This window comes from Balaenoptera borealis (assembly GCF_965194805.1).
Source record: "Balaenoptera borealis genome assembly, chromosome: 1".
Lineage (NCBI taxonomy): Eukaryota > Metazoa > Chordata > Mammalia > Artiodactyla > Balaenopteridae > Balaenoptera > Balaenoptera borealis.
Genome location: NC_138860.1, coordinates 33,040,830 through 33,067,961, shown reverse-complemented (window position 1 = coordinate 33,067,961; position 27,132 = coordinate 33,040,830). Strand labels below are relative to the sequence as shown.

General features: G+C 49.0%; 1 protein-coding gene and 1 pseudogene across 8 annotated transcripts; one reads left to right on the top strand and one right to left on the bottom strand.

Moving 5' to 3' along the window:
* Positions 1-483: 483 nt before the first annotated feature.
* Positions 484-27,132, bottom strand: RAB7B (RAB7B, member RAS oncogene family). 7 transcript variants are annotated; one of them, XM_082350712.1, is made up of 8 exons: positions 26,034-26,411; positions 24,873-24,932; positions 23,949-23,995; positions 18,077-18,145; positions 17,404-17,530; positions 16,476-16,691; positions 8,826-8,951; positions 484-2,631 (listed from the first exon to the last, which is right to left on the bottom strand). In XM_082350712.1, exons 4-8 carry the CDS (start codon positions 18,127-18,129, stop codon positions 2,551-2,553), a joined length of 603 nt encoding a protein of 200 aa, XP_082206838.1. In that variant the 5' UTR covers positions 18,130-18,145; positions 23,949-23,995; positions 24,873-24,932; positions 26,034-26,411; the 3' UTR covers positions 484-2,550. The 7 variants fall into 7 exon arrangements, 6 of the variants coding, with proteins under 6 accessions (XP_082206838.1, XP_082206835.1, XP_082206836.1 ...); XR_014233384.1 differs by lacking the exons at positions 23,949-23,995; positions 24,873-24,932 and adding an exon at positions 6,034-6,152 and having other exon boundaries at positions 26,034-26,425; XM_082350709.1 differs by lacking the exons at positions 23,949-23,995; positions 24,873-24,932 and adding an exon at positions 26,458-27,132 and having other exon boundaries at positions 26,034-26,170.
* On the top strand, positions 23,604-23,942 carry LOC309609413 (large ribosomal subunit protein eL39 pseudogene; annotated as a pseudogene). Its single transcript has one exon. The product of its transcript is annotated as a large ribosomal subunit protein eL39 pseudogene (transcript).

The following is a 27,132-nucleotide window of genomic DNA, read 5'->3' as shown; positions in this document are numbered from 1 at the left end:
AGGAGGGATGCTGTGGGCCTCAGCTCCCCACTCTCCACTCCCATGTGAACATTCGGTCCTGGCTCCTGACTCCGGGGAAGATTCAAAGTGCGTGGTTTGGGGCTGGTGTTGAATCTCCATGTGGCTTTTGCAAAGACAGAACCTTTTATCTCCAAGCGGCCCAGGTGGGCCTGGCCAGGGCTCTGTCATTCTGGAGGGCACTGAAAACATAGTGCTTACTCAGGCACAGTTTCCTGGGTGCGTGCCACCTGCGCTCAGAAGGACCCCACGCTTGGTTTAATGATCCAGTGTCACCGTCTTGGAACTCTTCATGATTTTTGGACAAGGGGTGGGGCATTTTCATTTTGGACTGGGCCCTGCCAATTATATCACTGCTCCTATTTTACTTTTTGTTGTCTCTATCTTCCCTTTTATTATCTTTTGAATTTTGAACTATGGGGATATTGAAAAAAAAAAACTTTAAAAACTAAATACCACAAAAGATTAAAACAAAGAAAGACACACTTATTATTTGTTGTGCACATTTAGAATGGTCCCTACGTCCATTGCGGTGCACGAGCTGCTGCATACACACCCACGCACCACACATCCAATCCACAGTCCGACCGACTCCCAGGAGAGCCTGTGTGACGTGCAGGGTGCCACCCCATGAAGGACACAGAGACAAAGGCATGCTCCAGGCCACCTGCTCCTGTGTCAGGTCCATGCCGTTGCCCAGGATGAGCAATTCTTACTTCACAGCTGGGTGGGGAGAAGGGGTTCCCCAGACTCTCTTACTGACTCCCACCTCCCCTTTCCCCCTACCTCTGGGCATATCTTCAGTGTTAGATGACACTTGGAAGTCATAGGCTAACATCCCCAGCTCTGCTGGGAGCTCAGGGAAGGATACTTCTGTGTAGACAGGAGACTTCTGTGGTGGGCATGGATGTGGTCATGGGAGACCCTAGGAGGGTCATCTTGCCTATTCCCTTCAGGTTGGGCTCTATCTGTGTTGTTTATCGCCAGAAGAAAAGAAGATTATGGCTGTAGAGACTGCAGGGACAGAGACTCCGTGAGCTTTCCAGGCCCCTCTTCAAGTATTTGTCACTGATGCAGATTTCTTGCCTGAATCACTGATGCTGCAGTTTTTGCTCATCTCTCTGTAGGCTTAAGAAACTGGGATTTTCCTGCCCCACAAACGTCGAAGGGTTGACAATGCCCAGAGGCCGAGAACGAGCTTTGAGCATCTGCACAGGAAAACTGCAGCTCTTCATGGGCCCCTGGAGCTTCCGCTTTCTGCTCTGCTGGAAGGAAAGGAGCACTGCTGCCCTCTGGTGGCCAGTTGACAGAGACGCAAGGAGTCATCCATTGGGCGGGGTCCCCTTTGCTTTTCTCTGGGATAGCAGCTTTGAGTCCTCAGATAAATTAATCTTTTCACTGTTCCTGGAACACGAGTTTGTCCTCGATCTGGGGCCTTTGTCCTTGATGCAACCTCTCCTCAGAATGTTCTTTGTCAAGTTCAGGTGGCAGCCCCTTTCTCATTCTCTAGCCTTTGAGCCAATGTCACCTCCCCAGGGAAGCCTTCATGGACTACTTCGTCTGAAACAGCACCCAACTGTCCCTCTCTATCCCATTACCTTGTTTCACTTTGTTCAAGCACTTACCTGCTATTTGAAAATACCTGTTTAAATTCTGTGTTTCCTGCCTCTCTCCCTCGCCAGAATGTCGGATCCAGGAGAGCAAGGTTGGTTACATTTGTCACTGGACCTCAATGCATTGTACATAGTAGATACTCAAAAATACTTGTTGAAAGAATAGTAAATGTATCTCAACAAGAGCAACTGATATTCAAGCAGAGGTTCTGGTCCTCAAAACCACACTGATGTGGGCAGGGCACATGTGACTCCCATTTGACAGATGAATAAGCTGAAGCTCAAAGAGAGTTATGGGAGTTGCCTGAGCACCAGCAGGGAGAAATGCACCAGTCCCCGGTGGGTTTTTCCTGCGCTCCCTCAGTCCTGCATTCTGGAGGGGACAAACGGGAGTGTCCCCGGTCTGAACAGCTGCTGCCAGGGGTTGAGGTAGACCCTCACTCCCTGGCCCCGGTTACGAGGTAGCCTGAGCTGTACCCTTGTCCAAAGCTGTGCTGTGGCTCTTGGGGGGTGTGGTGGTTGGGCTGAGGAAGGCCAGTCCATAGGAGAATATAACAGGACTCCAGAGAGAGCAGCCTGTCTGCAGAGATGTGCGTTCTGGAGCAGGGGTGTGACTGGGAAGGGCATGTGGCAAGAAAGCTGGAGTCCACGAGGGAATTGTGACTCCTCTGGGGTTTGGCTGTGGCATCCGGGGTTTCATCCAGGCTCAAGGGCCCAGCCCCGGCCTCTCTACACTCAGCCTGAGGCAGGGCCGCCCTCTGGTTCTGGGTCCCGCGCAGATGTGAGGGATTCAGGGCTCTGGCCGCAGAGCCTGGACTGCCATCTGAGCTTCGGCGGGCAGTGGGGCTGTTGGGGGCCCAGGATGACCAGGCCTTGCGCATGCTCTGTCCCTGGGTGTGCAGAGCGGGAGTCTGGAAGGTCAGCAGCAGCTGCTCTTGGACTGGCCTTCTGGTGAGAGCTTGATGGAGTCTGTGAGGTAATTCTCTAAGACGCTTCGATACTGGAGAAGGAAAAGAGGAGTCAGCGTTTGCATACTGGCAGGCAGAGCCCCACCTGCCCTCTATTTCTTAATGGCCAATGGTGGTCGGGCTTTCTGTTCCCCCACCTTGTGCAGCTGGGAGACTGAGGCCCAGGGGAGGAAGTCTTCCCTGCCCCCTCCTTCCTCACCTCCTCCTCCAGCTCCTTCCCAGGAGCCCAGAGCAGGTGGGCGGCTGCGTTAGAGGCCCAGGTCTCCTGACCTCCAGCCAGGTCCGTAACTTGCCATTCTCCAGAGGGGACAACTGAGGTGACGTTTGCCCTCAGGCAGAGATGATGACGGCCCACTCCTCATTTCTGCAGGAAACCTCTCCCTGCAAACGTCCCCACACCCCAACCTTCTCTCACCATGCCCACCTCTCAACCTCCCACCATTCTCTGAACTTCCCATGTCCAGGGAACCCTCCCTAAAATAGACTCAATGTTTTTACTGGGCCTTTTTGCTTCTTTGCCCACCCTCCCAAAGTCTCCTGTCCCAACGATGTCCAGAGAAAGCCCCTTCTCGGTCTAGCAAGCCACTCCCCACCCCGCTGGCCACTCCTCACCTATGACCCACCCAGCTTGGTTCAAGGGTGAGGGCGGGGGAGGGCATCCTTCCTCAAGGAGATGGGTTCTACACACTGAAGGGTCTCTTCTTTGAGGGATCACATCTCTTTCCTTGGCCAAGGCTCCCCCCAGTCTCCGAGCTCCCAGCCTTCATGTTCTCCCGGCAGCTGGTGGTGTGTGTGAGGGTGAGTGGGTAAGTGGACATGCTGGTGTAGACCTGAGCTGGACAGAGCCCCCTGTGGGGCTGCCTGTCTCAAGTGCCCCTCTGAGGGGACAATTTCCAGAAGAGCGGTTGTGCCTGCACTGATTTTTTTCTCCTCCATGGCTCCTGGGCTCCGGCCATGGTGCCCAGCTGGTGAATGTCAACCAAACCCTTAGTGCCGGTGACTCTGGACCCCAGGAGGCTGTGTCAGACCTGCCTGCGGCACCCTCATGATGGTCACCCCCCAAGACACATGAGAAGGTCCCCTGATGCCCCATCACTCGCTGCCACCACCAGACAGCGAGCAGTAGGTTAGCCTGACAGCACAGAGCTCAGGGCACCGGGCCTGGGACCCAGCCCTTCTTCCCACTGTTTGCTTCTTGAAGAGCCCCCATTTCTCACCCACTGCCTGGTAGGGTGTCCGGGCCAGCAGAGCACCAGCTACCCTTAGTCAGCCTGGATGATGGGCCTTGAGTAGCCCTCAGCAAATTCTTTGGCGCTATTAGAATTTTATTTGTTATATATATATATTTGCATTAGGAAAGATTAGTGTTGGGGAGTGGGGGGCAGTGTCTCCCAATGAAAGCCTGGCCCCCTGGGGATGTCTCCACACCCCAGTTCCATCTTCCCCTGCGCTGGGGAGGATCCTAGCCCACTGCTTGCCGACCTGGCCCCGCGCACCACAGGCCTTCCCCAGCCCTTCACCCTGAAGGAGCAGAGTCCTTCCCTGAGGTGCCTGAGGCTCCTTCCCCCAGCACCGCCCAGGTCTGCTGTGCGGGCTCGGGGCTGCACCGCCCGGGACACCATCCAGTCCTCCAGTTGGCCCCATCTGCAGGGCCCGCTCACTCCCCTGAGCTGGTTGTAGTTAAAATCCTGACACGTCTGAGCCTCACAGGGAGGGACAAGGAGAAGCAGAGCATTACTGTTTAAGTCCCGTTCTAAGCTGACTGATCCGCTTCTCCCAGAAAGACAGGCTTTTGAAAAGATTCTCTGATTTTTGTACTTTCCTGGTCCCCCTCTCACCATAAACATCAAAGAGACCTTGCCTGGGATCAGGAACTTTCCTAGCTGGGTCTTTTGGACCCAGGGGGCAGGGCCTGTTGATTCATCACCCCTGGGTATGCCTCACCCTCACGTCCACAGAAGGCCCAGCTGGGATCATGAACAGAGCCCGTGCCTTGTCCTCGATGCCAGCCTTTGGGAGGGAGAGTCTAAGCTGAGGGCTTTCTGAGCTGCTTTGCACTTTATCCAAGGAACAAACAGTGCTGCCTTTGAAGGTGTGAGAAATGCCCTCGTTCATTACACCGGCAAAACCTGAGGTCTTCATGCCAGCTCTCTTCACCCAATAATAGTCACATCCTCCCCAGGTCCAAGTCAGCTCTGAGCTCTTCCCATTTATGACATCATTTCACTCGATAATGGCATCATCTCGCTCCTCAGGTTTCCTGCAAACCTTCCAAGTCACTGGCAGTCCATAATTAGATTTCCTGTGTAATTCTTTTCTCCAGACCCCAGTCGTCTTAGCAAGTATGTGCATGTCTAACTGTAAAGTAACACCATAGTATCCTAATGCATCATTTCAGTGGGGATGTGACTGTGGGAGTCTGTCCCTCCAAGCCTGGTCACCTCATAACCCTGACTTTAGATCCTACATCCTGACGACTTCATAAAAGTCCTATAATTTCACTAAGCTTACCTGCCTGTCAGCCTGCTTCCCTCCCGGACGTGGCAAGTTTGCCTTTCTCTAATTAATCCAAAAGGAACTGGGCCTCCATGCTGCAGCTCACGCCGGGCCTGACCAGCCCCAGCAGGGTTGGTATTGCCAACTTGGTAAGAGCAAAATCCCGTCATCCCAAATCCCCCAAAGCAGGTGGGTGTCCCTTCTTTGATTATGAGGGCATTCTTAGTCATATTTTGGAATAACTAAATATCCTAATCCTTGAAGGTGGCTAGATTGGGAAACTAAAGTAACTAACTACCTTCTCTCCTTTCAAAATGTAAAGCGAGTACCTTGTCTGGTGCTCTACCTGTAAGCTGCTGTTTCCATCCAGAGCTCACGGAGGAACTCAGACATTCCAAGGAACCTCAAGGAACCCCAAATGCCATGTGCTCCATTGCCTCCTCCTCTTGGGAAACTTTTGCTTTCCCCTCTCTTTTCTATCTTGGTCTATAGCATCACTAATCAATCATCCCTCCGTTTGCCAAGCTAGAAACCTCGGTATCAATCTCAACAGCTCCTGATTCCTTCTCTCCTACATTTGATAATCATCAACCCCTGATGGTTCTCCCTCCAAAGTCTCTTTAATCTATACCGTCCTTGCCATCTTCATCTTCTCATGTCCGGACCTTCTGAACCACACATCAAGCCCATCCTCCCTGCAGCATGAAACTTCCCTGCTGAAAGCCCTTAGCCATAGCTTTCATTTAAAAATAGCTACCTTTTATTTAATGCCTTCTCTGTGCTACCATATTATTTTATTTAGCCCTGGCAACAACCCCATGAAGAAGATACTATTACTTGTACTTTAAAGGGAAGGAAGTGATGGCTTAGGGGAGGCTGTATGACTTGTCAGGGACACAGTGAGTAAGAGGTAGAGCCAGGATTTAAGCCAGACCCACCCGGATTCAGAGCCCAGCTCTTCCCACCCCAGGCTGCGGCTCCCTCCTTATTCTAGCAGCACCTCTCACATCTTCCTCTCCAAATACTCTGGGCTGGTGTGAATGAGCACATGACCTCCCTGGGAAGGAGGGGAGAGGTACTTGTAGGAAATGTCCCTGAAAACTCCTGTTTGATTTTAAAGTATAGATTTGGAAACTCCAGTTTCACCTTAAAAATCCATGTGAGTTTTTACATTCTGTGCTCTAGTAATTATGTTTATTTTAGGGTGAAATGTTTCGCTTTCAGATTTCTGAATAATAGAGACATTGCTGGAAGATGCGCCCTGCCGGCCTCCAGGTCCCGACTGGGCCCCTGTGTGCCCTGGGAGTCTGGCAGCGGGTCTAGAGGTCATGGGCCTACAGCATGAAGTCCAAGGTCTGGTTGGGGCTCACCAGGCCTTCATGGTCTGGTGCTGTTGGCCTTGAGAGCCCCATCGCTCACCTCGGCCCTGCGGCCCCACTTCCCTCCATGCCACGGTTCTTCCTCTTACAGACAGAGCCCACAGTGATCCCTCACATGAGCCCTGTGGACTCACGCCTGGGCCTCTGCGACGCCCTTCTCTCCGCCCTTCTGCGGCTCTTGCTCATGCCTTCAACGGCCTACCATGTCCTCCATGCTAACTGCATATGAGCTTTCAACCTCCAACTCACACGCCACCTCTCTGGGCAGGCATCCTTGCCCACCCTCGCCACCAGCACCTCTGAGCCACCTCGATGCCTTGGCCATGTCCCCTCCCCGCCCCAGCCCATGGCACTTACCTCACTCCATGACAGTCTACTTGTTTTCTTTTTTCTTTTGTAAATCTGTATTTTTTGTCTTTTCCATTATGGCCTATTACAGGATATTGAATATAGTTCCCTGTGCCATACAATAAGACCTTGGTGTTTCTCCATTCTATATATACTAGTTTGCATTTGTTAACCCCAAACTCCCAGTCCTTCCCTCCCCTCCCCCCTCCCCCCGCTTGGCAACCACAAGCCTGTTCTCTCTGCATGACCTCCTATTTTGGATGCCTTACTCCTTTACCTGACCGTGGGGCCACCGAGGTCCACATCTCCAGCCCTAGCCTGACAACTCAAGAATGTTTATGGGATGGCATTATTTCCATCTTATGAGGAAATTGAGGCTCAGAGAAGTCATATGTCTTGCCCAGGGGTCCACTTGAAAGCATGTGGGCGGGATCAAACCCAGGTCAGTCTGACTGCGGGTATCACACCCGTGACTGCCAAACTTCTCATCCGTAAATTTCCCCCATCATTGTGAGGGACTGACATGGGGTCGCCAATCCATTCTTTTGCCAAGTAAGGACAATGGAAAAAAAAACAAGCAGACAAACTACCATCCACTAACATCACTGTGTCATAAAAGTGACACAGCAGGAAGGACATAGTTTCAAGAATGAAGGACACTCCTTCTCCAGAAAGGACAGAGGCAAACTACACACAGACACTGGCTGGCTGTGGGCTGATGGAGCTTCCCTGCGACTAAGCACTTGGCGATCACTGCACTGTGTTTGTGGAGGATCAGTGATCACGTATCACCCTATGAGGTCAAACAGCACCCCTCACCTTCCAGGGAACGGCATGAGCAGGCACATCTGTGTTACCGACTGTGTGATAGAGCAGCACTTCTTGACCATGTGCTAGAGAGAGCCGCCCCTCTGCTTCCTTTTAACATGACACAGTGAGGGCTGGAGGCCAGGAGGGGAAGCATTAATAATAGCGCATGGGGGCAAACTCTGAGATTAAGGCAATGGGGTGTAAGGATGGCAAGCTCGAGCCCTCTCCCTGGGCAGCTGCTAGGGGTGGCTGCTGTCCCTCTCCGTTGTGGACAACCCGCAGGGCAGGGCCAGGCAGACCCTGTGACAGCAGGCCCTTCCACAGAGGGGAGCCCTCCGACTGCCCATCCTCATTCGCTCCTTTCCTCAATTCAGAATCACTGCCGTGATGACCTTCTCCCCATTTCTAAGAAGCCCACCTTGATTGCATATGGCAGAATAATGAAACATGCTGAGCCCCTCCCCGTGCCAATCTCTCAGGGACACTCTTCAGAGTTTCTGAACTCTCTATCAGAATGGCATTAAAACCCTGCTAATACTTCCAGGTGGCCTTCCCTGGTCTCCCCCTTCTCTCCCCTGCCGTGTGGGCTGCGTGTCCCTCCTCTGGGGCCCCATCACCAGTCCTTGCCCACCATACAGAGCCTGCCCTACAGCCACTCCTGGGCCGATCTGTCTCCCTTACGAGAGCAAGGGACCCCGGAGCCCTGGACGGGACCTGACACACGTGACATGCTCAACACATGCTTGTTGAGAGACTGCACCAAGTGGTCTACATCTAGCCATCATTTTGATTGGAGGAGGACAGCAACTCCCGCAGGCTTCATTATTCCACTTGGACCAATACTTGGCACCTTGGGGCTTCTCTCCCATCAGTGGGGACTGAACTAGAGCATTACTTCTCAAACTCTTACTAAATTAGAGTCTCCAGGGGTGAGGTATAGAACTGTTATTTTTTAGAAACTCCACGAATGATAATCAGCCGGATTGAGGGACCACAGATGATGGATTCTAAGAAAGCTTTATGCCTCTGGCATTCTGTGATTCCAGAATTGGAGTACTGTTGAGCCCATTCAACAACTAATTAATTAAGATGATGAGCAATCCTGTCCCACCCACGTCTCTCCCGATATATACTTTTCTGGACGCTCCTGAGTTCCCCCATCCTAGGGGGCAGCCCTGGCAGGTGCCACTCACCCTTGACAGAGCCCGACTGGCCAGCATCTCGAAGGCTTGTACCACATTGATGTCATTCTTGGCACTGACTTCAAAATAGGGAATATCCTTCTCTTTACACCAGTCTTGGGCTACCTCCTGCGGCACCTGCATGAGGGGAAGAAATGATCACTGTTCCTGTGTCCCCATCCCCACCATGATTATCACCATCACCACAGCCCCACCTTCCCCACCACCACTCTCATTTATTGAGAACCTTCCATGTGTCTGTAAGTTTACAGGTGTTATTATTATTTTTTAAATTAATTAATTAATTAATTTATTTATTTTTGGCTGCGTTGGGTCTTCGTTGCGGCACATGGGCTTTTCTTTAGTTGCGGCGAATGGGGGCTACTCCTCGTTGCGGTGTGTGGGCTTCTCACTGCAGTGGTTTCTCTCGTTGCGGAGCACGGGCTCTAGGCACACGGGCTTCAGTAGTTGCGGCTCGCGTGCTCAGTAGTTGTGGCGCACGGGCTTAGTTGCTCCACGGCATGTGGGATCTTCCCGGACCAGGGCTCGAACCCGTGTCCCCTGCATTGGCAGGCAGATTCTTAACCACTGCGCCACCAGGGAAGCCCCACGTGTTATTTTTTAACATAAGCCAATGAAGTGGCTATTGTTAGCTCCATTTTACACACGAGGAGACCGAGGACTGGAGTGTGTGGGGCTGAGCAGGGCTTGAATACAGGCTTGGCAGAATTAGAGCCCTCTGCACTATCCCATCTTCTTAAGGTCTACACTAGGAGCTTCTTACTGCCATTGACTCCTTCCTCAGTCCCTTCAAAGGGAGGTGGACATAACAGACACTAGCCAGGGAGGGAGGGCTTCCTTCTCCTGAGCTGGCTGACCAGGCCCACGCTGCTGGGCAGAGACTCAGGTCCCTGTTAACCCTTCTTCCCCAGGGTAGCGTCTTTGGAACAGTTGGTAAGCTCCCACTCTGGGCCAGATACTAGGTTAGACATCTGATCATATTAACTCACTTAATCCTCTAACAACCTTGTGAAATGGGTCTTTTTAGCTTCACTTTATAGATAAGAACACTGAGCCTCAGGGAGGTTCCGCAGCTTGCCTCAGATCACACAGCTGAGAAAGGCAGAACTTGGGTGCAGCCACAGCTCAGTGCTCCCATGGCATCTGCGCTGCCCCCTTCAGGGCACTGCACAAGAATTGTGCTGCTGTTCTGTCTCTCCCACCGGACTGCAGGTTTCTTGAACTCAGGGTCAGGACTTTTAGCTCTTGGCCTGGCACCATGAGCCACTCAGTACAGGCTGAATGAATACGTCTCTACCCAAATGCAAACGCCAGTCACAGTTTGAGGATGTTAGATTGGAGAATGTTCTGGCAGCCCTGTGGGTTACTTCCAAAGACAATTGGTTCAACTGAGTTTAGTCTAATCAATTATTTTGGGGAAGAGGGAATGACCATATATTGATATTTGCTGTGCCTGATGCTTTATAACCATTATTTCACTTTAAGGGAGCCAAGGTTTTTCTCCTGGAGAAAGAATCATTCTGCCCCTTTCCCTGAACCCAGGGCAGCCAGGGGGAGATCTGAGACTGTTCCTTGTCAAATTGTCTCCTGCAGGTTCTGGGAAGTCTAGCTTACTGGGATTAAAGGAACCATCACTGTCCCCTGTCTCTTTGGCCTTTGCTGTCCTGGCCTCAGGAGTGGCAGCAGGGCCCAGGGGCTCATGGCTCTCTTACACAAAGCCTCTGTTGTCCAGTGGCATTGCTCTGGTATTGTGAGGCTCGCTTCCTAAGACTGGAGGGGAGAAACTGGGGTCAGCTAAGCAGTCTGCCCTTTGGGGAGCCCGGATGACACCTCTGGCCCCCCACGCTCAGTCTCCCCGGAGCTGCTGCACTTGAGCAGAGCAGGGAGAGAGTCCAGGCCCTGGTCTTGGCCTCTGATCTCTAAGGTCCTCCTGCCTTTTGGGGCGAGGGGCCCCCGAACTGGCCACGACTGCTCTCTTCTGTGGAGCATAGATGTCCCTGGTCTGGTGAGCATCCAAGAACCCTCACAGCTCCGGGAAAATCCTGAACTATTTGGATGAAGAATCAAGGATGGCCACATGGCTGATTATTATTTTCCTCACTAGTAATACACAAATAAATAATCATTAGAAATTAACAGGTTATCATAATACCTTGATGGCATCTTTGGAATCCCAAAGGTTTTGCATCTTTTAAAGTTCTTTAAAAGACCTTAGGGTGGGCTTCCCTGGTGGTGCAGTGGTTAAGAATCCACCTGCCAATGCAGGGGACACGGGTTCGAGCCCTGGTCCGGGAAGATCCCACATGCTGCGGAGCAACTAAGCCCGTGCGCCACAACTACTGAAGCCGGTGTGCCTAGAGCCCGTGCTCCGCAACAAGAGACGCCATGGCAATGAGAAGCCCGCGCACCTCAACGAAGAGTAGCCCCCACTCGCCACAACTAGAGAAAGCCCACACGCAGCAATGAAGACCCAATGCAGCCAAAAATAAATAAATAAAATAAAGAAAGAAAGAAAAGAAAAGAAAAAAAGTTAAAAAAAAAAGACTTTAGGGCAAGGACTGGACTTACCCTTCTTATTGCTCCCCCTTCTTTATATCCTACCGCCACCCCACGGCCACCAGCTAATGAGCATTTTTCTGGGCACATCATTGGTGCTCAGGAGTTGCAGTAAAAATGGAAGTAAATTGCAATGAAGTCAAGTGCCTCTGATTCTCCAAGAGGCAGGGAGATTCTTCATATGCTATGGCATAAGAAGCTGAAGCCCAGACTGGTGCCCAAGGTCACCCAGAGACAAAGCTAGGAAGACAAGCCCACATCTACAGCCCGATGACCTCTCTGTCCCTTCTCTACCACTGACAGTGACTGGGCCTGCCCAGAGTCCGGTTATGACAGACATTTTCTCTCACTTCTCCCGGCTCATTCTCTGTCTGGTTTTTATGGAGTGATTAAATACACACTCTAGAATGTCAGTTGAGATTGTGTTGCAAATTAACATTCCTTTTATATCCCCTCACCTCTCCCACTCAACCTCAGAATGTCGCCCTGTGAAGAAAATGACCCACACAGCACTTTTCCCTTCCAATTCTAGTTACAGCTTCATGATTTTAAAAATCATCTTGTCTTCTTTTATTTATAAAATAACAGCTATTTATAATTTAGGCTCTGACTGTGGAAATAAACTCAGGGTGTCAGCCGTGGGGACATGGGAAGTATGAAAATTTTGGAAGTGTTACTTCCATTGATTTTGTTTTGGCTGACAATATACTATTAACATTTTACTTTCCCTGTTACAATTTGGCTTGTTCATCAGAGGTCAAATGTTTGACAAAATTAGTCCACTTTGCGGACTTTTATTTATGATGCTTTTCCATCTCACATGCATTTAATTAATTAATTTGTTTGTTTGTTTTTTTGCCTTTGGCTGCGCCGCATAGCATGTGAGATCTTAGTTCCCCAACGAGGGAACAAACCTGTGCCCCCTGCAGTGGAAGCGCGGAGTACTAACAACTGGACTGCCAGGGAATTCCCTAATATGCATTTATTTATTCTTTTTTCTTTTTTTTTTAACATCTTTATTGGAATATAATTGCTTTACAATGGTGTGTTAGTTTCTGCTTTATAACAAAGTGAATCAGCTATACATATACATATATCCCCATACCTCATATGCATTTAAAATGATCAATTGTGTGTGTTAAGATTAGTATGTCAGATACATCTTAAACCAATCAAAAATAATGAAGAAAACATAATCCCAATGTTATGAATCAGCAGTAAGTCAGAAACTGCCTGAGTGTAGAGCAAAGAATGCACATCCTAGTGAATAAATTCTTCGTAGCATAGATGCTAGCAGAACTGTTCTTTCTAATAAACTAATTTTTTTTCACTTTTACCTTGTGTAGAAGGAGTAGGGGTTTTAAGAAAAATCTAAGTCAGCAATTTCTTTAAAATTATCCTGGTGAGGTATTGATTGATTGATTGATTGTGGTAAAATATACGTAAACATAAAATTTACCATTTTAACTATATTTAAGTGTACAGTTCAGTGGCATTAGTACATTCACATCATTGTGTAACCATCACCACTGCTCATTTCCACAGCTTTTTCATCATCCCACATCTAACATATATGTTTTAAATATTCATTTTCTCTTTGTTAAGTAGGAAGAGCTTCCCTGTCTTCCCAGCCCACACCTCGGAGGTATTAAATTAAGGAGGGGAACAGTCACTTCCACGTATTAAGATTGCCATGTGCTTTATAGGCATCATTGCCTATAATCCTCAAACAACCTCATGAAATCTGAGTCTGGTCTCTATTTCACAAAGAAGCTGGAACTGGCCAAGGACACACACGAATTTGAGCCCAGAGAAGGGGCTCCTTCCGGTGGCCCTCAGCTCTTATCCACTCAAGCCTGTGCGAGCGGGGACTGTCTCCAGACTGGCTCTCCAAGCCCAGGGTGTGCCTCTCAGCGACTGGCGGCATCCTCTGCTGGGTCTGTGCCGTTTGCGGGCAGCCGCTTCCCAGCCTCACCTCTGGCTCCACGATCCTGGGTCTCTGGATTGAAGTCCCTCTGCTCTCCCCACTTCCAGTTCCTCCTCTCCACTTCCCTGTGCTCATCTCATGGCTGCGAGCACTTCTTCACCTCTGTTCCTCCTGCTCTGCCTTCCTTCAAGCCCTTCGCTTGTCACCCTCTCCAGTGCGGGTTATTTCCACATCCTACTCAGTACAGACCCCAGAGACCTGGTTGGGCTTGCCTGGGTCTTTGCTACTTCTTTCAAACTTTTATTCTTCCTCTCTCTGCAGAACAAAGCTCATCCTCCTGCAGCTGGGATTGGACCCCCTCTACCCCTCTGAGTCATCACCTATGCCTCCCATCCTGCCAGGTACCCCCTGATTCACTGAACACTTGCAATCTCGTGAAACTTCCTCTGCACGCAGCCCCCAACGCTCACGAGAGCCTCACACTTCCTTCCCCTGCAGCCGTCTTCACCTTCTCTCCACTCAGCCTCTCCTTCCCAGGCCCAGACCCAGGGCCTCCATTGTCTGGTCTCCTTTCCCCTCCCTCCTTCTGCCCTGTTCCTCAACCTCTGACAGCCTCCTGGCTCTTCAGCCTCTTCTTGTCTCTCCTCTTTCCTCCATGGGTTCTCAGCGAGTGCCCTTGCAGCTCTGTTCTTCAGCTACTCTTGTCTGGAAAAACCTTCCATCAGGTCCCTGGCTTTTACCCCATGTACCATTGTTGAAGAAAAACACAACATAGACTCCACCTCAAACTCCTGGTCTCCCTGAGCCCTTGGTGTCACCCATCAGTTCTGGTCTTTGTCCTTGCCTAGCTCCTTCACCTGTTTCTCTGCAGAGTAACTGGCACAGCTTCACCATGATTCTTGAGATTCCTCCTGGGCTCCCTTCCTCCTCTCTCTCAGCAGAAGATGGTGCCTCTTATTTCACTGAGGAAACGTCGGACTCTCAGTCTTGAACTCCCTCGACTGCCCACCCCACGACTTGCAGGTATATGAAGCAAGATGTGAAATGGAAGTTTTGGCAGAGACACTACAGTGTGATTGATGCCAGGTATCAAGTTGGTTGGGAGACAGACCACCCCTGGGACTGTGCACATTTCCAAAGGTTCATGACCAAGAATCTGCTAGACGACTCTAACACCCCTGGCATGGATATAAAAGGATTGAAAAGGAGGGTTAGAAAGGATTTTGGGGGGGGGGTACACCCCTCCTAAGAGGGAGACCATGTAAGGCCTCACCTCTGGACAAAAGAGGGTTTCAAGGAGGCCACTTGGAAAGGTTAACGTATGACCCCTGGAGTTTGGTGGCTACAGTGGATTGGTATCTGATCGCATTTGAGGGATTTAAGGCAAAAGGCAACAGGGCAGAGAGAGGACAGACTGCACTGAGAATGAATTACCCTTGGCCCTACAACGGAGCCAGAATGCACGGTGTGTCTTATGAAAGAGAGGCGGCCTCCACAGAGAGCTAGCCAGCCTGGAGCTGTTGTAAACCCCATCAGGAAGAGTGTCTGCAGGAGGAGGGGACCCCATGGAGTGGAGGATGGCTCTTAAGCTCCTAAATTAGGAGTTGAGGAAGAATATGCAAGACCCTTGTCAGGGGAGGTACAGTTAAATGTTCCCAGTGGAGGCTTCTTAGGACCCAAAGGAGTAATCCACCAAGAGACAGCTTGAAATACCTGTTGGGCCCGGAGAGCACAAACTATCTTAAGACAGTACCAGTCAAATAAGGATCTTTTCGCTTCTCCTGACCTCTTATCCCTCTTTTTGCTTCATTCCTGATGGGCTCTGAAACCAAAATTATCCTGAGAAGGGGAGGAAGTGTAGACACATAAAGTTGGCAATGGGATGCCCCTCCTAGACCACAGTGTTCTCACTTGCAGCTGGCCCCAGTGGGAAAAAGAGAGACCCCTTGGCTGTGAATGAACTTAGGACTTTGATTCTTATTTGAGATTGGATATTTGTAATTAGAGAATTGACACTAAATTTGCAACCTGAAGTTACCATAGAATTGATGACTTCTACATTTCTATTTCCAGCACAGACTTCTCCTTTGAAGTTTCATTCTCATGCGTTCTAAAGCCTACTGGTCATCCCCAATTAGTTGTTCTCCAAGCTCCTCCAACTCAGCATGTCAGAACCAAACTCATCTCTCTCTCTGAACAAGAGGCTCTTCTTTATGGAGGTAATAGCTTAGTTGGAAGCACCACCATCCATTCATCCACCCACCCATCCATCATTCCAAATGATGCCTCAGTTCTCCTATCACTTTTCTCCATTTGAACACTTGTGAAAATGTGGTTCAAATATGAACCCCATTTATTTTCTCTATTTGAAACACTAAGAAAACTTGTTCAGACACTCTTTTTGGTGTCCTTTGGGCTTTGTTTGGCACAAGAGCATCTTTTATAAATTGTCTACTTTTATTCTCTTCTCATTAGTAGGCAACGATGAACAGAGCTCTACTCAATGCCACTGCCATGGTAAACACCTACATAAGTGTGGTCACTGCAGCCATGGAGCAAGCAGATCATTTGTCAAGTGGTTGGCCAGGGGATATAGAATATGCTTAAGCTAATAAGAAATAAATACTGTATTACTACTTTCCCAGAAAATTTGTAGTTTCAAGAATTCATAACTGCAGACCCCCTATCTGACCCTGGGTAGAAATTCTGTTCTACAGGTTAATTCAAATCCCACCTTCCTACTTCTGATGCCTTCATTCTTCCATTCCCTGTCTCTAGACAAAATTGCCTTCGGTTCTCGGCTCACATCATGATATTTCTTACCTTTGTAAGAAATAGCATTGTTCTTGCTGTCTCTTCAGCCTGGAACCCACTTCCTTATAGGAAGCCCTTTCTATACTCTGGGCTTGAGTAGATAGATGCCCTTTCACTATGGTCCCCAAATATCCAAGGTGTATCTCTATGATTGCTTATGATTTATCTTATTGTATCAAAATTGTCTTTTAAATTATCTGCATCCATTACTAGACTGTAAAATTCTTAAGAAGGTAAGGACTATGCCTGATTCAACTCTGTATGTGTGGGACTTAACTCAGTGCCTGGCATATAGCCAGCCCTCACATGTTTGATGAATGAATGGATGAATGAGTCAGCGGTACCTGCCGGTCTGCCAGATCAATCTTGTTCCCCAGCACCACCATGGGGTAGGACTGCTCCATTGGAATGGTTTTGGCCAGAACATCACCCCTCCAGGTTTCCAGGGCTTCAAAGGTCTCCACGTCAGTGACATCAAAAGCCAGGACGCAGCCATCAGAGCCTTTGTAGAATGTAGACACCATGGAGCGGAATCGCTCCTGTCCTCCTGTGTCCCAGATCTGGAGGGGAAGAACAGAGGCTCCATGGGGCTGTGATGAGTGGCTGAAGGTATGCCCAAACAGGTCACATCATGTCAAAGCTTCCTTTTCTGGGTAGGGGGCAGATAGCCCTGGCACAGGTGCATGAGGTCCTTTCACACACGGGCATCACACACCCTGTCACCCATGTACACTACAGAATCTCTGCACTAATATTTAACATCCCAAGAGTACTTTCACATCTGAGTCCTCATTTTCCACCTGGGGCATCAGGACAGGCATTGTTCTTCCGCCTGATAGATTTGGACCTTGGGAGTGACTTGCCCAAGTCCACTTGGCAATTTTTCCAGGGAACCTGAGCCTTAGGGGGCCTCTTAATTCTGGATTGGTGCTCTCCCTTCTAGATCAGGGATCAGTAAATTTTTCCATAAAGGGACATATAGTAAATAACGTAAGCTTTGCAGACTATATACCGTCTGTTGCCACTACTCAATTCTGCTGTTGTACTGTGAAAGCAGAACGTGAGTAAACAAACGGGCAGGGCTGTGTTCTAATAAAACTTTATTTTCAAAAGCAGATGGTAGACCAGATTTGGCCCATGAATTAAAGTTTACTGATCTATGCTCTAGACTCTTCTAGCTCCTGGTGCACATTGCTGTGTGAGTGGCCATCCAGGGAATGTGGGGTGATATTCAGGTGTGTATGTTGAAGAGGGGATGAGAGGGCGGCTCACCTGTAGCTTCAAAGTTGTGTCATCCAGTATGATAATCTTGGAGAGGATGCTGGCTCCCAGTGTGGTCTGATAGTCCTCGTAAAATGTCTTGTGCACGAATCGGTGGAGGAGGGAAGTCTTTCCAACACTAAGGAAAAAAACCCAGACACATGTGGACACACTACAAACACACACACACACACACACTCACACACGTATCCATACCTTTCTCAACATCTTACCATGACCCTCTCGCCACTGTCTCTCTCTGAGATTTTGAATTTCTAACATTTGCAGTTTGAGTTGCTTGCTAATACTAGGGAATGGACACTAGAAGCAGGGACCAAAGTGAGCAGAGAAGTTTGCAGAGAGCCGAGTGCCTCACAGCAAAATGGTCAGGTCTTTCCTGTATGTGGCAGGAGGTAGGAGGGCAGAGAGATGCTAAATGGCTTGCCTAATTCACGTACCTAGTTACTGCAGAGTTAACTGCAGAGCCGGGGTCAGAAACCAGGTAGCCTGACTCCCAGTCTCTTTCTCCCATCTCAGCTCCCTTCCCTGGGGTGGAATGCCCTCCCTGGTGCCACTCTGAATCAGAAAGGGACCCATGCAAGGTGGGAGCAAATATAGGACGTCTCACTGTTCTTGGGTAGGGGCTTCTTCCCAACCCCCAGACCCCGGGCTGAACTTGGCTTACCCCAGGGCTCCGATGATGATGAGCTTGAGGTCCACCTTCTTCTGAGGATTCATGGAGGGGCTTCAGAGCCTGTAGGGAAACAGAAGTCATCTACATGCTGGCCAGAGTAACCCTGTGGCCATTGTCTCTGGGGCTGGTGTCTACTTTCCCCTCGTCATGTGCAGAACTCTGCCCTGGGCTCGGATGGGGTTGTTCTCCAAGTGAGGCGGATGACTCAGCAACCCTTACACACCCACCTCCTCACTTCCCCTGGGGGTCTCCCTGAGGCTGGAAGGATGGTGGCCCCACCCCATCCTAGGACAGGCACACCTCTTACGTTTCAGCTCTACCGACCCCGCAGGGCACCAAGGCTGGACTGGACTGAACAGAGGCCTCGCAGACAGCCTCTGTTCCAAGCCTGGAGCCAGGGATGCAGGGCGGTGCGGGAAGAGGAGATGGGGGTGGGACAAGGGGTCCATTGTTAGGACCGCTGAGAGGCTTTGGATGGAAGAGTGTCCTTCCTTCAGCCCGAGGTGTTGCTGCATTGGCAGAATCAAAAGGCTCTTCTCTAATGCAGCTGGTGGGGGTGTAACTGGTACATGTTTCTGGAAAGCTGCTTGGCAGCAAGCATTGAGAGCCTTAAAAATGTCCCTGCCCTCCACTTCTAGGAATTTGTCCTAAAAAAATAATCTGAAACGCAGGCAAAGACTCTTGTTCAAGAATGTTCTTTCCCAGCGTCATTTATAAACATCCAACAATAAAGAAGTGGTTAAAAAAATCATGGCACACAATGAACTATTAAGCAGTCATTAAAATGGAGTTTGTGAGCATATTATAATAACGTGGGAAAATGCTTATGCCATAGGATCTAAATGAAAAACAGAAGACACTAAACTGTACATACCATACTGCCCCCCCAAGTATTGAAATGAATTCCTACTTGCATGGAAAAAGATCTAGAAAGAAATATATAAAAAATGTAAGTCGTTAATTCTGGGTGGTAGGAAACTATGATTTTAACTTTGTTCTCTATACTTTTTAGTATGTTCCAATTTTTTTTTAACAACAAACATGTCAAACATGTATTGTTCCTATAAGAGAAAAATACTTGTATGTATGTTTTATATATATAAATTATATATGTATATATATTGTGATTATTAACAAGATAAAGCAAAACTGTCTCAGGGAATTATGCTTAACTGGCTCTTTGGTTCTACCCTTACGTGCACACACATATATACTATTCCCAACTCCTGGGTCTTCTGACCTTGGATGCAGTAGATGTATTGAGTTAACCCTGATCTGACTCTGCCTGGTTGAGGTAGCAAAAGTTGGCCAGCTTGAACTTGCCTGGTACTGGGAAAAAGCTCTCAACTGGATGTCCTGAGGTTTGGGTTCTAGTTCTCACTTTGCCACTGTGTGACCTTGGGCCAGTTACTTCCCCTCTTTGAGTCTTGGCTTTCCAACTAGAGGATGAGCCATCTGGGCCCCAAAGACCCAAGGCCCCTTCTGGTTGACAAATGCTTTATCTGCTGGAGTGTAACTCACTGGGCCACGAGAGCCTTGCACTGGACACTGGGAGGAGCAAAAGACAAAGCGAATAGGAGCCCACTCCAAAGGAGTCATCAGGGGAGAAGGGAAAGGGGTGAGTGATTTACAGCAGAGAGAAAATGTAAAGTGCCCCGACAGAGGCCCCGAGAAACTGCTGTGAGAATTCAGGGCTGGGGGAGAAGCTGCCAATCCAACTGGGCCCTGAGGAAATGACACATGTAGTTGGGAGTGATATTTCCCAGGAGGAAATGAAATATCAAAGCTCTGTGAACAGGGGAGTGGAGAAGGTGGATGGTTTGCTTTAGGGAAGGGTGAGGTGAAGGGTGTGGAGAGAGAAAAGCCTAGAAAGGAAGCAAGATTAAGATGTGTCATGAATACATACCAAGGATTCTGTCATTCATTCTTTCATTCGTCAAACATTTCCCACCCTTCAGACAGGCAGAGGAAGAGAATTCAAAGTATTAACAGGGGCTGGTATTTTGTAATGGGTGTCACCGCCTACAAGGAAACCAGCCAAGGGAGAAGTGACTCAGAAGCTTCTGAAAGGCATGTGTCTCTAAGCATCAGTTACCACTCGGGAAGGGGAGCAAGGGTGAGCTCTTTCCTAAAGGCTTTGGTACAACCCGCTAACTTGGCCTCAAAAGCCAACAGAGTGCCCTGGAAAGGGAGTCAGAGCAAAAGGGAGGCAGGGGAAGTGGGAAGGGAACCAGCATTGGTTGAGCACCTGCAGGGGCTGCTCTGTAGAGCTTAGGAAATCATGAGCTATGAGATGAGTACAATGGGGCCTCAGAGAAGCCAAGTCACTCATAACTCATCTAAGGCCCCACAGGTAGTATATGGATGAGCTAATGTGTGAATCAAAGGCCAGAGAAGGCTGCTCTGTGCCATGTTGCCCGTTGACGTCCTGAGTTTGAATCGGTAGAATCCGTGTGCACAGGATCTAGGGTGCTGGGCTCAGGTTTGGTGAACCCCAACAAAACCTTTGTAGAGCTGTAGGGGATCGAGAGAAAGGCAGCCAAAGTGACAAGAGCCACAGTGGAAGCCAAGGGAATGGGCTGCTGAACAGGAGCTGTCGTGTGTGGACTGACCACAGGGGTCAAAAGAGCATCCTGAGGCAGAGGAGAGCAGATTCACATGTTGCCATGCGGAGTTGTCAACGCTCACACCATAAGCTAAGGTTTACTCGCCTGGTGGTGTTGTAGAGCACTTTGTGAATATGCAAATAAACATATCATCGTGAGGTTAATAAATGAATACATTATTATACTACATTTAACACACATAGTACATTATTATAATGCATTTATGGCACAAATTAAGGGCTCAAGAAATGTTAGCACACAGAAATATCTTGTGGGATTGATACTACTCTTATCTCTGTTCTACCACTGAAGAAACAGGTGTTTAGAGAAGTTAAGTATGTAGTTCATCTCTAAAAGCATGGTCTGTAAGTGGCAGAACTGGGACTTGAATACAGACAGGCCTGACTCCAGAGATCACACTCTTAGCTGCTAGGTCCTACTTACTGCCTTCTGTGAAACTAGAATGAGGATCACACACCCTGCCACTTGGTGCCCCTGTCGGAGAGTCTGGGGGGCTGGATGGTTTGGGTTTGACATGGTGCAGCAGAGCTGGTGTGCATATGAAGGGAAAGCTGGGGTTGAGGGCAGGGTAGGTGGAAAGTGTATGTGTATAACAGAGGATCAATATCCACTATGTGTAAAGCACTCTACAGACAATCAAAGACAACACAGAACATAAAAGCGGGCAAAGAATACGAATAAGTAACCAGTAGAGATCTTATAAATGATAAGTAGTAAGCTTTGGGAGATACTTAAACTTACTAATTTTTAAGGACATGCAAAGTTAAAAAATACCACTTTTTAACCCACCAGAGTGGCAAAAATTAAAAAGATTGATGATAATATTTAGTGTTGACAAGTGGGTGGGGGAAAACTCTTGTTTATTGCTGATAGACTATGAATTGGCATCGTCTCTTTTGGAGAGCAGTTTGACATTATCAAAATTTAATATGCATACACCCTAGATTCTAATTCTAGGAGTCTATCCAACCGAAATACACATATGCTCAAACATGCATTTTTACAAAGATAATTGCTGAAGAACATTGTAACCTAAATGTCCATCAATAAAAGACCCTTGGCATAAATTATGATCCATACATACTCTGGAATACTAGGCAGTTTTTAAATGAGTGAAGTAATGAAGTGGAAAAATATGACAATTTAAGTGAAAAAAAAAATCACTGAACGTTTTGTATAGTATGATCCCAATTGTATAAAAACAACAACCCTATGTGTGTGACTATATGTTTAATATTATATTTATGCTTGTCCTGCAGTACATAGAAAGCTATGGATAGATACATACTAAATGATTAATAGGAGATAGGGAAAGGTAGATTAGAGGCAAGGAGCTATTGTTTTATTTTATATATGTCTTGTGTTAAAATTTGTTACACAAGTCTAAGTTGTTATTGTAATTAAAATATCAAATAGGGCTTCCTTGGTGATGCAGTGGTTAAGAATCCGCCTGCCAATGCAGGGGACATGGGTTTGATTCCTGGTCCAGGAAGATCCCACATGCTGTGGAGCAACTAAGCCCGTGAGCCACAACTACTGAAGCCCACGCACCCAGAGCCCGTGCTCTGCAACAAGAGAGGTCACCACAATGAGAAGCCCGCACACCGCAACGAAGAGTAGCCCCCACTCCCCGCAACTAGAGAAAGCCCGTGCGCAGCAACAAAGACCCAACATAGCCAAAAATAAATAAATAAATTAATTAATTTTTAAAAAATTAAAAAAATTAAAAAAGGCTGGTGAGGACTTTTCAGTGTATGTGGCATGAAGTCCAGTTTCCTGGCTTAAATTCCTGGAATTCCTCACTATGTCTAAAAATATATATATATCAAATAAAGACAACATTTCTTTATAAAGAGCAGGTGGAAGGATGGCAGCCCAAAGTCATCTGAGTGTGACTTCCTGACAGGACAAGTCACTTTTGTGTCTGGGGCAGGAGAGAGAGGCCTCCTGGGACTCCGGAGTGATCATGAGTTTTGGAGTCAGAGTTTTCATCCCACCTCCATATATTTGTGACCTTGGGAGAGTTTCTTAACCTTGGTGAGTCTGTTCCCTTGTGGGTAAAATAGACATCGCTCATGGCTGTGGCTGATTCTGCAGTGTGGCATGTGTCATGTTCTTAGAGCAAATTGGAAAGACCTGGTTAAACGGTTAAACACGGTAGGGGGCAAGATACCTGATTTGTAGTGCCTGCCACTTTCAGTGGTGTAAATACTCCCACCATGGCTGATTTCAAGCTACCAGTGTGGATCATTCTCCAGTTCACTACAGAAGGACCCCAAAGTTCATCTAGTCTAACCTCCCACCCAGTGCTTGAGCCACCTGCACCATATTCATGGAAAGATGGCCAGACTTGCCCCACAGAACTTGCCTCCACTAGGGGTGGGTTTCTCCTGGAAGCCACAGAAAGAATGCTCAGTTCCTCTGCTACATGCCAGCCCTCCTGAGATTTAAAGTCTTGGAGTTTTACTTGAGTCTTTTCTTCTCCAGATTCTTATAACTCACCTCAGCCTTTACTCTGAGCCCCCTTCACTCACCACTGCCCTAGTCCTTCCTCTGCATGAGCCCTCAAAGCCTGCTGCCGGGCTTCCCTGGTGGCGCAGCGGTTGAGAGTCTGCCTGCCAATGCAGGGGACACGGGTTCGAGCCCCGGTCTGGGAAGATCCCACATGCCGCGGAGCAACTGGGCCCGTGAGCCACAACTACTGAGCCTGCGCGTCTGGAGCCTGTGCTCTGCAACAAGAGAGGCCGCGATAGTGAGAGGCCCGCGCACCGCGATGAAGAGTGGCCCCCGCTCTCCGCAACTGGAGAAAGCCCTCACACAGAAACGAAGACCCAACACAGCCATAAATAAATAAATAAATAAATAAATTTATAAAAAAAAAAAAAAAAGCCTGCTGCCATGCAGATTCCCCTACACCTGCCAGAAGGGCAGGGATTTGCTGAGGCTGCTCTTTATAATAGCCTGTCTCTCTCTTCCCTTCTCCACCACCTTGGTGTGTGTGGTTGACTCTGTTCCTTGCCATGCCTTCTCACAAGACATTCAGGATCAAGCAATTCCTGGCCAGGAAACAAAAGCAGAATTGTCCCACTCTCCCAATGGCTTTGCATGAAAACTGGTCACAAAATCAGGTACAACTCCAAGAGGAGACATTGGAGAAGAGCCAAGCTGGGTCTGTAAGGAATCACACACGAGACGGCCCACATATCGATGCTGTATCAAGGTCACTGGCATCTTACCATATCTAGCTGAAAACATCGCCACCGTCTGGACAGCAGGACATGTTCTATTGGGAAAAATGATTTTTCTCTTTGTCTCTATGCTTCTGCACTAGCAGGTTGGTTCAGTAGTAAATACGTGAGCCCTTTTGTTTGAAAAATAAAATAATATAAAACAGCCTGGTCGTTGGTCCCAGGATAACTAGCAGCAAGAGGGTGACCAGGACTACGTCACTGGCAGTGGAGGGTGGCTTGAGGGTAGACACTGGATGGGCTCACCAGGGAACCACGTGCAGATTTCAGACTGTGGCTGAAGGTCCTTCTTGTATCCTTTGGGCTCTGCCCTTGGCTGGGCTTTGGCAATGTCTGTCCTTTTAAGCCTCCTTCCTCCCACTCAGCTGACTCAGATACTTTAAACCAGTGCATCCTCCGAGAGGCCAGACTGAGTCATCACCTTCCACTGTTAAATAACAGTGAAAAGCAGGTTTGCAATGCAGGGCCCCCCTTCAGCCAGCTCAGGTCCGAACAGAGCAGAGTCTGCCGGGGACTGTTCTCCACTGCACGTGGCTAACTGTTCTCCCCATCTTGCCTGGCAGGACTTCTAAGCCCTAGCCTTGCCCATCTGCCAAAGCTCAGTGTAGCTCTGTGCCCAGGGAGTGAGAAAGATGGAGTTGATGCCTCCCCAGTGCCCCCACCCCATGCAACACATTTTTTTTAAAGTCAGTCTTCTAAGAACTCTTGGACCTGCTCTGCTTTTACCTTCCCACTTTGCTTCTCTCTGTACCCTCCTGGCCCCAGCCGGGACCCAGACACAAGCTTCAGCCTAAAAGAGGTGTTGGGTGAGGTGTCATTTCTGCTGACAGGGAGGAGGGATGAGAGGCAGTGAGCAGGGGCAGCTGAGATTCCTGAAGCAGGCAAAGCCTCCCCCTCCTCATATCATCTTACCCCACGTCACAGCCTCCCCTCTGTGCTCCCACGCCTTGGAAAATGACAAATGTATCCACCCTAAAACATAAATGGGATTTACAATCTTGAAGTAAGTTTGCATTTGAAAAGAGGCTATCGGGGAGCATAAGTCTTTATTGCCTCTCAGGAAGGCTTACAAGTCTGCCTCACCCACCCAAATCATAGCAGGTTTAGACCTGCACTCTCCGGGAAGTGTACCCACAGCCCTGGTTTCAGGAGGCTCAGCACTCCTGTTCTTTAAGTTCTTTGGGGGTATTAGTTCTATTTCCCCAAGTAGACTGTCAGCGCCCAGAGGGCAGGACAGTGCCTCACACCTCTCAGTATCCCTCCAAAGAGTCTGACCCATGCTGGGAATACTGAGTCTTCAATAAATAGTCATCTATCTATCCGTCCATCCATTCCCATCCATCCATTCATCTGTCCATCCGTCCATCAATCTATCCATCCATCCAGCACATGTACTACATGCCTACCACGCACTATGTAGGTCTGAGGATATAGGTAAGTTACTATCTCCATGTGACCTGTGGTGGGGGATTGATCTGTAAGTTAAAGAAATTATTTTTATTAATATACAATGCTAGCAACTATAGGACATTTTGCAGTTAACAAAATGCCATCATAGCCCAGTGGATTTCAGAGTCAGGAACAACTAGTTTGTGACAAGCTGAGACTAAAATCCGGGCCTGTCCAACGCTGTTCATTGGCTTCCCAAGCACCACAGAGCTGTGCTGAGAGGCGTATTTACAGTTTAGAACAAGAGGGACACTTTCCTACTCCAGGGGTTCCCCCTTCCCCGATGAGACCCTTGGGTTGACACAGTTCCGTCCCAGAAGGTGCCCTGTCAAAGTGGCGAGGAGACTCTGGGTACTAGCAGGACACGGCCCTGCTGAAGGGCTCCGGTCTCTGGCTGGCCCTTCTCTGACTGTGCCGGCAGCTGCATCGCTTTGCTGCTGACAGCGGGCCGTGCAGAGCCCCGAGCCTGGCCCCAACTCCCCTGGCTGGGCAGGGAGTCCTTTCTGCCTTGGCTCGCTGCCACCCCCTGGGAGTTACTCAGGCGTGGTTGTTCTTTGGGCTGCAGCTGACAGATTCTAAGCCTCCCTTGCCTCCACTCCTCCCCGCACCCCAAAACCCAAATACCTCTGGGGCTGCTGGAATAGACAGGAACCGAGAAAAGCTTGCAGGGCCCTTTCAGCCTCTGACGGCAGGCGGGGGTTCTCTCTGAGTCGGGGGTCTCCTCTTAGAGCAGCAGTCTCAGCCGGGTCAGAGGAAAAAGGCTTTGGGAGTAAAAAAGAGTTTGTTGAGGCTAAGCCACTTCCTTCTGAGTTTTCCTCCTCTCCCTCTCATGCACAAACTTGGGAAAGTTGCAAAAGAGGCTGGGCTGGGGTGACCTCAGCCGTGTGGGTGGAGGGAGTGGGAGGATGGGAAAGCCAGGCTTCCGAGCTGACTGGATTTGGGGCCCCTTGAGAATTTAGTTTACAGGGACTCTGGTCCTGGGGGGAGTGAGGCATAGGAGGCATGAGGGTGGGCCCTTGTGGGTCAGAGGGTCTGCAAGGTAACGTACCAGTTTGTGGGCACCATAAAAAACCTCTGGCTGCTTTTAGGAACTTCTGCCTCTGCTGCTGGAAGCCGCCCAGTAAAGGGGCCCTTTTGTTGGTTGAATTATCAGACTCACATGTGTAGTAGATTCCCTCCTGCCACCGGCCTGGTTGGGAGACGTTCTAGTCCTCACGCCTTGCCCTCACTTTAATACTGCACACACACACCACATCTCCACACACACACACAAACACACCGCATCAACACACACACACACACACACACAGAACCAGACTTGTGAGATGGGAGGCGAGTCCTGACATCTCCCTGTGCCTCTCCGATGAGAATGTGTGACCCAACCGGAAGTTCTTAGGAGACTACAGGAAGTTAAACTGCTAGTGTGAGGCAGGTTTGAGCTGCCTGGAACTGTGCCTTGGGTAACTATGGCTGGCAGATTGAACGGGAATAAAGTGAGTTTAGACACGCCCAAATGGATCCCTTTAAGGCTTATAATACATTCGATGCGCCCCTCCATTCCCACGTTCCTCCCGAGATGGGGTTTTTCCTCCTTGGAGTTCCATCCTTTGTTTAATAATCCTCACTCTCAAAAAGTTCTTCCTTTTCTCCAGTCTGAGTCTCTGACGCTGCTTCATTTCTACTGTCTAGGTCTGTCTGGTCAGGTAGACTCTACATTCCTCAA

Bases quoted from the DNA above. Each gene is read 5' to 3' on its own strand.
- RAB7B (XM_082350709.1), bottom strand. From the start codon at position 18,129: ATGAATCCTCAGAAGAAGGTGGACCTCAAGCTCATCATCATCGGAGCC. The intron at 17,531-18,076 runs GTAAGCCAAGTT...TTTTTTCCTTAG, and splicing joins ATCATCATCGGAGCCCTGGG to TGTTGGAAAGACTTCCCTCC. The intron at 8,952-16,475 runs GTACCGCTGACT...CCCCTCATGCAG, and splicing joins TTGATCTGGCAGACCGGCAG to GTGCCGCAGGAGGTAGCCCA.